At 38.0% G+C, this 14,536-nt stretch overlaps 2 protein-coding genes across 2 annotated transcripts in view; both read left to right on the top strand.

Moving 5' to 3' along the window:
• LOC311005757 (serine dehydratase-like) overlaps window positions 1-14,536 on the top strand; it is a 231,964-nt gene that overhangs the window by 136,436 nt on the left and 80,992 nt on the right. The window lies entirely within an intron of this gene.
• Window positions 3,149-12,446, top strand: LOC311005249 (calpain-1 catalytic subunit-like; the record flags this gene model as incomplete). Its single annotated transcript, XM_083997605.1, has 20 exons — window positions 3,149-3,385; window positions 3,508-3,577; window positions 3,661-3,779; window positions 4,046-4,179; window positions 4,500-4,674; window positions 5,022-5,096; window positions 5,262-5,347; window positions 5,694-5,768; window positions 6,833-6,990; window positions 7,622-7,779; window positions 8,491-8,699; window positions 8,854-8,893; window positions 9,057-9,125; window positions 9,300-9,357; window positions 9,508-9,569; window positions 11,585-11,653; window positions 11,760-11,838; window positions 11,955-12,071; window positions 12,259-12,311; window positions 12,420-12,446. The coding sequence occupies 20 exons, from the start codon at window positions 3,149-3,151 to the stop codon at window positions 12,444-12,446; spliced, it is 2,070 nt and encodes a 689-aa protein (XP_083853731.1).

The raw sequence follows: 14,536 nt of genomic DNA, 5'->3' as shown, positions 1-14,536 counted from the left end.
CAAATAAAAGCAAAAACGCCAAAAAATATACAAAAAAAAAAAAAAAAAAACGACCGGATCGCTTACTTCTGCTTTAACTTTAGCATACAGTAGGTGATCCCGTGCTGTGGGCTCTCTCCACTCAGCTACACATGCCATATGAAGCTGAGTGGAGATACTGTCTCAATAAATCAGCAAATCTGCAGCAATGGTCGGGACCGGGCAATGTTGAGCAATTAGAATGTGAAAGTTCCAAAGCTGTTGCACATATGGTTGATCTATTATGAATTTTCAAAGTTTTGAAATTTAGAGGCATGCTGTAAAACCACCACCAGGACTAATACATTTTGAGGAAAACAATAGGGTCTAACTTAAGTGTTCATGGTAGGGCTCTCAAATTTTGACACAGAGTACCCTCATTTGTCCTCTACAAAAAGCAATACCCTAAACTTCTCAAACTATATCACATAATTCACTATTTGATGTCAAATGCAAGGAGTGCCACTGTTGGAACCTACCCCACTACCGGAGTAGGTTGTAACACAACCTGGGGAGACCAAACCAAAAAAACATGCATCTATGTAAGTTTATTGTGCATGTTCCAACACTAAAGCATCTATGGTTCAGTATGAACAAAAATAATTCATCACTGACGGCTAAATGAAGAACAGTGACAGTGGTGTGGATCCTAACATTAGAAATCTGTCTAAAAGAACATCCTCTGATAATACCATGGAATGCTGAACCATGGAAACCTTCAACAGGAGATCAGAAGCAGCTCATACAATTCCAGGAAAGATGGTGACACTTAATAACACTTACTGTAATAAAACAACAAATGTAAAAGTTTTAACAACCATCCCCACCCCTGTAAGCCATTGTTTGACTAGTTGTACCACCGTGGTGTTTTAAAATAAACATTGATGAATTGACTCATATTTTACCTAAGAACCTGCTCTTTCATCTCATACAAGTTATTCAAACTTCGATACTAGTCAAAATTTAGGCTTGGTCCAAAATATTAGTTTTTGATCTAAAAACGTGTTTTTTAGCTGTAAAACCTACACACTTATTGACACAGCCATGCAAATTCACATGCAATGTCAGGGAGGGAGTGGGTACACATGATATTGATCACATAACTCTAATGTTATCCCTTATTGGTGAAAGTGATGCTGTTACAACCATCCCTTTGTTACAAACATCCCCGGTCTCCCCTAGTGCTTTTTTTTTTATTGATACGTGATACCCAAAGAAACCATTATTCATTCATACCACATTCACACGTTACAGATCACGCAAAACCCACTAAACACAGCTTTTCCCCCACAGCAATACATTACAGACCAGGCAGACTATATTAAAACAATTGCAACTTTCTACCTCAGGTGCAATCTTGTAATACTTCGTCAAGTGCCATCTGTTTTTGTTTGTTTGTTTTTTAATATGCAAGCAATCCACTTTGTATCTTTGAACGTTCATATACTATTTTGTGTGAGAATGTGTGTGTGCATGTTTGTTAGGACTGATTGTGATTTTTCTGTCAAGTACTTTGCAGGAGCTCACATCATTTTGTTGTATATTTTCTCAGTGAAAATAAAGACATTCACAAATGACATGAATGAATTATCATTGCTGTGGCCAGTTTCCCTCGATCCTTTGGTGACAAAATCAATGTAAGGACATGGACTTGACCTTGGTCATAGAATAACACCTTTTGTAAACAAAAGTGCATGAGCCACTGGCCAGATGCAGTGCAGTCCATTTTAACAAGAGCCTCTTGTCTTATCTCGTGCCCTTGATGTGACAGCTTCATGTTACAGCTTGATTGATCATTGACCACCACTCTGGTGCTATTGAAATAACTGTGTATAATGTAATAAACAAACCAACAAACCAGGTCAGGCGTGCTTCACACAAAGGGACATCTATCAGGTTCCTTGAAAGTGAAACTGGTTTTTTTTTGTCTGTTGAAAGATTACACTGCAGGTACACTACAGGCGGGGTTTGCTCCATCTTCAGTCTTTATGCAAAACATGAGAACCCTAAAGCACCCTGAGGCATTTACAGGCATTATATAGGCACCTAAGCTTCTCCACTATGACTTGCTGATCCACTTACCTCTTCACTGCACCGCAGATTTTCTCTTTCAAGCCAGTGAGGTAAGTTCTTTGAAAACTATTTTCAGTAGTAGTGTGTGTTGTCCCTATACCAGCGACAATCTTTAAAAGACGTATCATTTTGTCACACTGAACAGTGATATGAATACTTTTAAGCATGTAATTGCACAAAACCTTTTCTTTTGCTTATGTTATTACTAATAATATTTCAAAAATATTCTACCATTCCAGTATTCTTTTCAGACCACAGTAATTGCATATTTTGTACAAGTCTTAAAATGTATCTGATACAGATGGAAACAGATAAAAGGAAAACCAAATTATTGTAAACAAATACAGATTTTAAAGGTAATATTTCGGATTTAGGTTCGTAATGGTTTAACAACATGCTTTTACTTACAAACCTCCTTGTGACTTGTCAAAATGGTCCTAAATTCAAAGAATTAAAGAACTACAGAAATATCTTTGTTATTGCGGTTGACTAAATGTCAAAGAATTATTCAGTATTGGGATTTGAAACATTTGATTGATTTTACACCACCTCTCCCTCTTTCCATCAGCTTTGCAAATTACAAGAAGCCATTTAATTTGTAAACATACATACAATGTGGGTCTTTTGGACTTTTTCAGCAGTTAGACACAAGTTACAGTTCCATTTCTTTTTTTGTTTTGTGAAACTAAACACATTCACTTACCGTACTAAAATATATTACACACTCTGACTCATTATCATAATAATTATAATAGTAAACAAAGGTAGCAGAAGTTAAATACAATCACATGGGTGGCTTAAACTCAAGTCATTTTTTAAGATAAGTTTTTAATGTGACTCTTTACCACATACAGGACAATTGTCGAAGTTAAAGATTCAAGAATTCTTTATTGTCATTATGCATACACATAACAGTATTTCATACCCTTGCATAAAAACAACAACAACAAACTTACTTAGATCGTACTTTGATCTTTTAGAACTTGCATGCAAATCCCTCATGGATATCAAAGTAGTTCTTCTTTTCTTTAACAGAGTCCAAACATAACCCGCGACAATGCCTCCTCCTGGTGTGTGCCTGAACATCTTGGGGGCTCGTAATAAGCAGGATGGTTATGGGAGTGTTGCCAATCCTGAGAAATTCTTAAACCAAGACTACCAGCAGCTTAAACAGTACTGTCTCATACAAGGGGTAAGGTACATTGATGACATGTTCCCACCTGACAGAAGATCCATAGGTCAGGGGTTGCTAGCCCCAAGTGACGAGGGACGTGTGGTGTGGCTGAGACCAAATGTGAGTGCTTTTGAGAGCATTAATATACCCTCATCACACAAAAGGTTAATGTAATGTAATGTAAAATGTTTTATAATAAACATATCTATCTATCTATTTTTTTTATTATTATTATATTTTAGAAAATTGCTCCTAATGCATCCTTCATACTTGATGGGGTCTCCAGATTTGACTTTGGTCAAGGAATACTTGGTAGGAAAATGTTTGTATTCAAAATGTTTTACTGTTAAATGACTTTCTGATATCTCAATATGTACAATTTCTATTCTATTCAGGAAACTGCTGGTTTCTTGCATCTATCGGAGCTCTGACCTTCCAGAATCATGTCCTCGGGCAAGTTGTTCCTCTTGAACAAACATTTGATGAAGACTACTGTGGGATGTTTCACTTCAGGGTAAATGCACACACACACACACAGACACACAGACACACACACACGTTATTATCTTTTAGTCATATTTACACGAAGAGAACAGCTGTGTCGGCTGATGTCTACACACACGATGGTGAGTCACATACACAAAGCCACTTTGAAATAGTAACTGGATGTTTATGACTTCTTTACAAAAAATGCCACTGTGGGCCTCTTCACCTCAAACCTGCAAGTCAGCAATCCAACCTAGTAATTATTGTTTGAGCCAGTCTTTTTTGTCATTTCAGTTCTGGAGGTTTGGAAGATGGGTGGATGTCGTCATTGATGACAAGCTACCAACGATCAATGACAAACTAATCTTTGTCCACTCAAAAGACCCAAATGAGTTCTGGCCTGCTTTACTGGAAAAGGCTTATGCCAAGTATGAATGAATGAAAGTTCATTATGTCCGTATGAAATAATTAGTTTCCTTTTTTCTTTTCCAAGACAAACATTTTTCTCATACCTTTTTGTTGACAGTTTTGGCGTTTTCTTCCGCCTTCCTCAGTACTGTCACCGTGACAGATGGTGACATGCCTTATCAGTTCTGAGGAAGGCGGAAGAAAACGCAGAAATTGTCCAAAAAAAAGGTATGAGAAAATTTCTTGTCTTGGAAAAGAAAAAAGGAAACCAATTGACATAATTTTGCCTCATATGTGGATTATAACAACTGCAACTCAATATCTCTTTTGCTTGTGTCAGGGTGTGTGGTTCCTATGCCGACATGACTGCTGGTACTCCAGCAGAGGCTATGTTGGATTTCACTGGTGGTGTCCACATGAGCATCCAATTGCAAAACCCTCCTTCAAACTTATGGGAGCTGCTATTCAGAGCTGGCAGATGTAGCTCACTGATGGGATGTGGTACAGCTCAGGGGGTATGTAATTTGAAACCACACAAACCCAATACTGAAGTGTACACAGCCTATTAATATGCACAATGATAATAAAATGTTTCTTGGGGAGACAGAATGAAATTTAAGGCTAGACTATATTTCTTAATTAAAGCGGTGGGCTGTGGAGAAATGATGGTTTTCTGCACAAACAATTAAAAAAATATGGTTGACTTAAATTAATGGCTTACAGATGGAAAGACATTTTGGTGGATGGGTACATTTTCTTTCAGCAATTACAGATTGAAGTGATAATTGCAAAAAAGAAGTGGCTGTAATCCTCTATACATATCTGTCAGCTCTCAGTGATGATAAATATTTTTGGCTTGTAGGAGACCTCTGAAAACACTGTTTTACCAAATGGACTGGTCCAAGGCCATGCTTACACTGTCACAGGTGTCAAACAGGTGAGGAACTACACCTCAAACAATACATTTGGAATTGGAAGTAAAGCTAATATCACTTTTCTGATATTGATCATCAAAGTTGTTGCTGCCACAGTTGACCAGATTTATTTGCACTTTTACATTTATTGTACATAACCATGTACCTCTTCTGTGATGATTGGACAGCTTATGTCCCGAGGGCAAGTTGTGAACCTGGTGCGTCTGTGGAACCCATGGGGCCAAGGAGAATGGAAAGGGGACTGGAGTGATAAGTAAGAAATACTATAGGTCTATAGATTTACTTTTGCAAAATTATTGAAATATTCTAGTGGTAAAATTAGTTTTAAATATATTTATTGTTGCACACACACACAAACATTTTACTTTTTGTTAATATAATCTCTTTGCTGAGAATTTTCCTCTAGTTATTCTAAACTGGTTTCTCCAGTGAGAGTAATTAAGTCTTGCCTTAAAGGCAGCTTAACAATGACCTTTCAATCACAGAACATGCCACCTGCAAGGACCTGAACTGATGTACATGTTGAGAGGGGAGGGGGGGGTTTCAAACCTGATGAAATATTGTCTCTTCTCTTGCTTAAACTATTAATTGTCTTCAAGGTCACCTCTGTGGCAAACAGTGAGCCCTCAGGATCGTGAGACGTGTCTTGCAGTGGATGATGATGGAGAGTTTTGGTAAGCACACCAAGTCACAATGTAGAAATCTTCTCTAACCATCAACCTTCTCTAGCTATCTTACACCTGATACACATTTTTATGATATTTACGATACAATTAATTTACAGTTCAGTCGTAAGTTTAGTTCAAATGAAGGTGCCATGTTATCATCCATGTGTAAGAGACAAGACAGAGACTATAGGGCTGTCTGGTGGAAAACTACAGGCACAGTCTGTCATCTGCATAGCAGTAATATAAGAAGACATGCAGGTAGAAAATTAAAACCAAGAAGGTGGGGTATAGACGTCACGGTACTCGGAAGTCGCTGTGGAACGTCCACTGAGTGGCAAAAAGACGAGTGGCAGAGCCGCCAAAGTTTAAAAACGACACAAGTAACAAATCGATTTTCTCCGAGCCCACACAAGTCTGACATAAAAATAATAAATTAGTCCTCTAACACATCCTACAGTTTGACCTGTTAGAGTTTTTCTTAATAAAAGCTACCCGGGTTTAAGTGTCGGGAGTCACTGTCAGGACGGCAGTAACAGCTGTAATCTCGTCCCTCTGCACAATAACAGTGAGCCTGTCAGTCACTCTGCAGGTACCGCGGTCACACTGTGTGTTACAGGATTGTCAGTGTCCGTGGAGCAGATGGTTTTGTGGAGCTGGCTGTCGATTCCTTTTGACAGTCCACCGCTATCCGCCAGCACATTGAGGGAGGTTTGTTTTGCCACGGAAGGGGCGTGGGCCGGCTGTTGTTGCTGTCATGACCGTTCATTGGAAGATAAGGAAAGATGGTTACATAATGTATCATAAGTCATGCTCCGGTAAGTCCAGCAGGATAAGAACTGCGGCCTGAACTGCAGGATAGTACCCCATAAACAAGAGGAGACTGCTTGACTCTAAGAGGATCAGAGATCTGGAAACTTACTGCCACCAGAAAATATTTTCTGATTGCCTGTGGTACCCAACTGGAATTTATGAAACTTTAACTGTCTTTGTCAGGTATAGGGTTTCAAATGTTTTTGACACACAGAATAGAAAATAGCAAATTGTGTGTCATCTAACTCTTGTTTTAACAGGATGACCGTGCAAGACTTCTGTAAGTTCTACGAAGATCTTGACATCTGCTGCGTGACTCCAGACTTCCTTGATCAAAACTCTGCTAAATGGAACACCTCCACTTATGAGGGCAGATGGGTTGCAGGAACCACTGCTGGAGGATGCATGAACAACCGAGGTACTCCCAGGATGTTTGTACTTTATAAAAACCTAAAACGATAAATAAGAAGCTTTATAATTGAATAGAATATCTTACATGATGGTTGATCAATCATTCCACAATCTCTGAGCTTCCTAGTTATTGCTTTGCTGTTAGAGAGCAATTTTAATTTTGATGTTAGAAAGGTGGTTGTCTTTATTTGCTGCAGCTATGACAGTCATGTAGGCAAATGCAGTTGTTAGGTGATTATAAGAAACATTCAAACACAGAATTAAAGGTTCAAGCATACTGTGTCGTCAGGGTTGTTAGTTTGTTAAATATGAGTGAAGGTCAATAGAGGAAAACCCCATAGTGCAAAGTGGATGAGCAGTGATGTGATAAGACAGGACGTCACTGTAACATGGTTTTACACAGCATCTTATCTTGTATGAACCAGTGGCACACTTCATACAAGCCAGACAGTTAAAATTGGCAATAAAAACAACTCACACAAGTCACAATGTTATGTACTCAACTTCAACCTGTTCAACTTGGCAAATCACAATAGTAGTTTTGACTTGATGAGACTGAGGTTCATGCTGCATTGGTCTCACACACAAAATGTCTGATTATGCCACACATTAACTTTGTTTCTTTCTTTGTCTACCAGACAGTTACTGGACTAATCCACAGTATCGCATCAAGATTGAATGTCAACATTCAGAGAGTGATGGTGAAAAAAACATGTTGGTATCTCTAATGCAAAAGCCTGACAAGAGAAACCGACGCCTTGTTCAGAGTCTCCACATTGGATTCTCTGTGTTTGAAGTAAGCATAGCTCTTTATTGATACTGTCATAGTGTGTGGATATTACAAGCATTGTATTAGATAAGTGGTCGAAGCAGATGGGCACCTACACTGAGTTTGGTTCTGCTCAAGGTCTCTGTGTCTTTAGGGAAGTTTTTTCTTGTCACTGTTGCCATGTATACTTGCTCTTGGTGGGATCTGTTGGATCTCTGTCAACACTGTTATGAAGAGAAGGTCTTGACCCTCTCTATTAAGTGCCTTCAAGTGATACATGTGTAGATAAAATTGGCTTTACTTCACCACAAAGTAGCCCCTCATAATTATAGCTTCTAAAGGAATTTGTCCCTGGTTGCAACTTGCAAACTACGCCTGAGGCCTTGTATGAGGCCACATTCTATAGAAGTTAAATGCCATGGTAACACTGAAAGCTGACATAGTGATTTGACACCCAAAGCCTTTTAAGGTGCGAGTAAAAGTGGGGACATGTTTCTGCTGTGTAGGTGTGTATGCATGATATAATTATCTTTACTGCAAATTTGACAACGAGTAAACTAATTACTTGCCTTCTCTCCCCAATATGAACTCACTGTCTGATTTCCTTCAAGGTGACAGAACAAGTAAGAAACAATTCTCTCACTGCTCACAATACAGATTTGTCATCCACACTGTTTGTTGTAAATTATATAACTTGAAAAGAATGGATATTTACAGTTTATTTACAATTGATTGCAGTACAAGACACAGAAGGGGAAGTTCCCAGCCACTTTCTTCAACACCCGCTCACCAGTGGCCCAAACAAAAACCTACGTGAACGCCCGTGATGTGGTTGAGTTCCTGCACCTAAAACCTGCTGAATACCTGATTGTGCCATCCACATTCAACGCCAACGAGACAGCCTCCTTCCTCTTGACCATCCACTCCAAAGCAGAGACCCATGGCTAGTAAGTACAGACTCTATTTTCTCAATGTTACTTGTCTATAGTAGATTATATTAAATAATCTGCATGGCACATGTCACTTATCACTGCTTTTTATGTCAAGAAAAAATTAAATACAATAATCCCATGTGCAATGTCTTTGGATCTTTCCTCACAGTGAGAACTCTGGCCACTGTAATGAGGAACCAGTTCAAAGGGTGAGCAAGATCTGGAATAACGTTATTGTTTTTTCCTCATTATTTTTGCACTTATTTCAAATTGTGTTAAATGTTTTTAACACAATAATATATTTTGCAATTTCCATTCCCTTTTGAGTAAAATGGTGAAATGTTTTATGTTTGTTTTTATCTGTTATTTCAGATCAAGCCGGTCTCAAATACAGAGGAAGATGACAATAAAAGGACTCTTTTCCGCCAGTACTCAGACCAGGTATGTTCTCACTAACATGTTTTAACTTACATTACTAGTTTATTCATGACTTGAAAACTTTTATTGAAATGTTTCCATCATTTATGACATAAAAAAAAGAAAAAATCAATACATAAAAAATAATAATAATTCATTTCTCAATAATTTTTTATACTGTTTGTCTGTCATTGCCAGTATGATGAGGTGGACGCTGACAAGCTCCAGAGCCTTCTAAATGAAAAAATCCTGAAAGGTTTGGACAGTAAAAAAAAAACACCAACCAATACAGAGCAATTTTTTCTTTTGTTCTTGTATTCTTCTTCTTTTTTGTTTCTTAAATTTTTTCAGTTGGCTTGTGCTGTGTAATATACTTTTGCTGATGATTCGTTTCTGTTTAATTTAGGAGACCTGAAATCTGGAGGCTTCACCATTGATGCCTCTCGCAGCATGGTTGCTCTGATGGATGTATCCTCTACCACCAAAAATCATATTCAAATTCAAATTTATCCATATAGCACCATATCATGCAGAAGCAGTTCTGAGTGCTTCACATAAAGATAGGATAACATATTAAAAAGTAAACAGCAATAGATACTAAGACTGTGCATTAAGAAAATGCACAGCTGAACAGAAAAGTCTTAAATTTAGCTTTGGAGGAGCACAATGCTGGAGAATTTCTGGGTTCATTATGGTAAACTATTCCACTCTTTAGGTGCATAGATGCTGAAGGCCATGTTGCTTGATTTGGAAAAGGTTCTGAGCACATGGAGGAGATCTCTACTTTGTGACCTGAGCAATTGGCCAGGATTGTGAGCTGATAACAATTCTGATAGGTACTGAGGAGACAGACCGTTAAGTGCTTTATAAACCAAAAGGAGTATTTTAAATCGAATTCTGAAGACAACAGGTAGCCAGTGGAGATTGCGAAGGGTTGGAGTTACATGGTCTGATCTTTTTGGCATGGTTAGAACCCATGCAGTTGAATTTTGGATAAATTGTAATCTGTGGATTGTTTTGTTTGGAAGACCCATAACCAGAGAGTTACAGTAATCGAGCCGGCTCATGACAAAAGCATGCATGATTTCTGAATCGGACTGGGAGAGAAATCCTCTAATCCTTGAGATATTTCTGAGCTGAAAAAAGGCCATCCTAGTGATGTTGCTGATATGGCTTTTAAAACAGAGATCTCCATCCATGATAACGCCTAAGTTCTTGATTTGTTCACTGGTTTTGAGTGATCTAGACTCCAAGTACTCACACACCCGCTGTATTTGGGCTTTAGCACCCACAACCAGAATTTCAGTTTTCTGTTAGCTGCCATCCAGCAGTCAGTTTCTTCCAAACAGCTGACAAGGGAGTTTATGGGTAGGAGGTCATCAGAGGGTAGTTTATTTATTTATCCTTTATTTAACCAGGTAAAACTCATTGAGATTGAGAGTAGTGAAATGAGAAGCTGCGTGTCATCAGCATAATTATGGTAATCAATGTTGTATTTACTGATAATGCGGCCAAGAGGGAGCAGGTAAAGATTGAAAAGAAGCGGACCCAGGATAGAGCCCTGTGGGACCCCACACACTATGGGCTGACTGTCTGACGGGAAGTCACCAAGTCTAAATATAAAATTCCTGTTGAGGAGGTAGGACTTAAACCACTGGAGCACCGTACCAGACAGACCCACCCAGTTTTTGAGCCTCTCTAGTAGTATCCAGTGATCCACTGAGTCAAACGCTGAGCTCAAATCAAGGAGGACAAGGACTGATGTTTTGTTGTTGTCGGTATTAATTCTCATGCCATTTATGACTTTTAGGAGGGCGGTTTCTGTGCTGTAGGCTGAGCGGAAGCCAGATTGGAACTTATTATAAATATTATTGGCAGAGAGATGAGAATTGAGTTGTTGGTAAACTACCCTCTCAGTGATCTTGCTGAGAAAGGGGAGGTTAGGCATTGGCCTGTAGTTATTAAGTAAGTTTGGGTCCAGGTTGTTCCTTTGTAGACGTGCTCTTATAGCAGCGGTTTTCAGGCAGTGGGGAAAAATACCGGTCTGGAGAGACAGATCTAAAACTAAAAACAGATTTGGAGAAGGAAGCTGGTAGTGGATCAAAGGGACTGGTAGAGGACTTCAGTTTATTGACAGAATCAGTGAGCTCAATGGAGCCTACAGTGGAGAAATGCATGAGACCATCAGAAGGCAGTGAAGGAGGAGAGTCATGGAGAGGTCAGTAGCTGGGATATTGCACCTAATATTGATAATTTTTTCGTCGAAGAATGTTGCAAAGTCATTGGCAGCTGAGAGAGCAATCAATATGGATATTGAAATTGCCAGAGATGATTACATAACACACTGCAGTTTAATGATTAAAATTTTATTAAAATATTTTAATAAAGATCTTACGCTGTAGTTATATTTACTCACACTACTCGATTGAAAAGGTCAGAATGACCCGTGTGTAGCTTTGTTGCCTTAATGTTGAGTTAAAAAGACATCAATCACTGGCAAACTCAACAGTGAGGAGTTTCTCCGTCTGTGGAGAAAGGTTGTCGCATACAAGGTAAATAGATCTAAATCCTTCTTAAACAAGCCATAACGGATTGTACTTTAATACATGCATCAGCGTGCAATTAACATTTTCCTCGTAATGTATTTTCTGTTGCCAGGACATTTTCTTCAAAACAGATGTTTCACGGACTGGGACACTGTCACTGAGTGAACTCAGGAATGCATTTGTGGTCTCAGGTAAACCATCTTTGAATTATTTTATTCCCTTGATGAAGATTCCCTTAAGATCAGAGGAAAAATAAAACAAAAACAAACTAGTCCTGAATGTTTACCCTACAATGTGTATTTTTCAGGAATCAATGTCAGCGATGACATGCTGAATCTGATGGCTCTGCGCTACGGGGCCTCCTCTGGACACATGACACTGGAGAGTTTCATCAGTCTCATCCTTCGTGTGGACTGCATGCTCAGTAAGTCAAGTCATGCAAGACTGGTTCACAATAGGTCAGAATAGTAACTGTCTACTACTCTTGTCTTACAAATTAGTTAACATACAGTTACAATAATACAGTAATCTCATAGTGGAAAGATCAAAGGTTTTCCTACTACAGTATTGGGTGATATAGGCTATTTTACAATTTGTGTGTTGTTCAACAGAAATCTTCAAACAGCTGTCTGATGGGAAATCATTGAATCTCCAACAGTCAGAGGTAATACAACATCATTATTCCTGGTTGTAACTTTTCACAATCTCAGCTCATCACAGCTAACTCTTTTGTTGGTTAATAATCTCTCTCTCTCTCTTTTTTTGTTTCCAGTGGCTGTACATTTCATTGTACACCTAACCTGAGAGGGACAAGGACATACACAATACAACTGGAATTACACCAGTTGATATTTTGAAAAAAGAAAAGAAAAAAGAAAGAAAAAGCTTTTCTTCTCAGTGACAATAATGTGAACTAGCGTAAAGATATTTTTTATATAACTTTGTTTATGTACCTCAACTGACAATAGAGTGAAAATAGGTATAACCAGTGCTATTCAATCTAACTCTTTCTTTGGAATATTATGCAGATAGCCACTTACATGTACATAATCATGATGTAATCTGTGCTTGTCAAAATTAAAACTTACGAACACATCTTAGATCTTAATGCATGGCATGACTGTTTTTCATTTTTTGAATAAAAATAATAACAAAGGACAAATTGTGTGAATGGTCTCCTTTAGCATGGCATCCACTTTCTATTTCTGTTTTTTTTTCTTTACTTCATCTTAAGCTCTTAAACAAGAGAAAGCACTCTAATTTTTATTGGTTAGAGTGACTGGAAGTCTAGATTAGAAATCATAAAACTTGCCCTTTAAGCGAACAGTCGTGTTTGATTTATACTGTAAATTAAATCAGATAATGTTAAATGAGATCCTGCTCTAAGAGATTTTCGCTTTCAGGTGCTGTACAGTAAGCAAAGGTTGAGTCTTCATACATCAGCCAGATTTAGGTTTCATTATCACGGCTTGTTGTTTACCCAGATATTTTGGCCAAATCATGCAATTGTATTTTCAAAAAACAGACTAACAAAATGAAACTATAGAGAAAAGTGAAATGCATGGAGAAATTTGCAAAAGCCAATTTATGATCAATACAATGTACTGTCTATTATAAAAGGGTAGACCAGACAAATGTAAATTACATTTGGTTTATTTAATTCCATGTGCTGTTAGTGTGTTTTTGGCACTGTGCTATGATTTACTAAATGTTTCTGATAGAAGACAGTAGTGTTTTGGTAGATTTGGTGTATTGTGTCACAGTATTCTTGTATTCTTTTGAAAATGTGTGTTTACAATGTGTGATTTTGAGAAGTGAATTAACTGTTTTGGCAATTGTGTGTCGTGTTTCGAAAAAGTGTTAGGTAGTGAAAAACGAATATTTAGGCACTTGTTACTTCCAGTTTTAGTTTCTTTAGCCTTACAACGCATAATTGTAACTATATTAGACAATAGTTGATTATGTTTTTGAGAAATACAATTTGCAGGTTTTATGAATTATCATTACTGAGGATAATTCCCCCCCATAATTTGCTGAAACTACTGCTAAGTTCAAGAGAACAGCATACTGACTGGTGTTAATGGTTCATGTAAACTTGTAAAGACTTGACCTTGGTCACAGAATCACACCTTTTATAAACAAATGTGCAGGAGCTACTGGCCAGATACAGTGCAGGGCAGTCTCTAGTTCTCTAGTTCCCTCAGTATAATAGCTTTGTTTTACAGCTTGACTAATCATTGACAACCTCTCTTGGTGCAGTAAAGATAACTACAGTATGGACGTGGTAAATACACAAACAACCAGGCCAAGTGTGCTTCAGGTAAGATTACACGACAGGAGCTCCCTGGCGGGGTTTGTTCCAAGACAACTGATAACTTTCATGTTTCTATGCAAAGCATGGAAACACTAAGGTAGCCTGGGGCGTTTACACATTATATAAGCATAAGCTTCTCCGCTATCACTTGCTGATCTACCTAACCTCTATACTGGACTGCAGATTTTCTCTTTCAAGCCAGTGAGGTAAGATTTTCAAAAACTATTTGAAACGGTTAATTCTGAATTCACAATTTAGCAGATTGTAGTTTACACGTGTGTTGTCCCTATACCAGTGAGAAAGACTAGTGAGACTACCAAGTGAGACTCCTTTTGTCATACTGAAGAGCGATATGAAAACTTTTGACAATATAAATTCACAATAACATTTTCTACTATGGGAAGAATGTACCATTCAAATATTTTATATGGGACCACAGCATTTAACTTTGACTGATATTTGGGTTAAAATGTGTCTAAAAGACCAAAGGAAAACCAAAATATTGTAGTGAGCAAAACAAATGCTTATGACTAATGTGATCTAGCTGAAAACAAAACACTAAATAACTTATTATT

This window comes from Trachurus trachurus (assembly GCF_905171665.1).
Source record: "Trachurus trachurus genome assembly, chromosome: 22".
Taxonomy (NCBI): Eukaryota; Metazoa; Chordata; class Actinopteri; order Carangiformes; family Carangidae; genus Trachurus; species Trachurus trachurus.
This window is presented reverse-complemented; position numbering and strand designations above follow the sequence as displayed.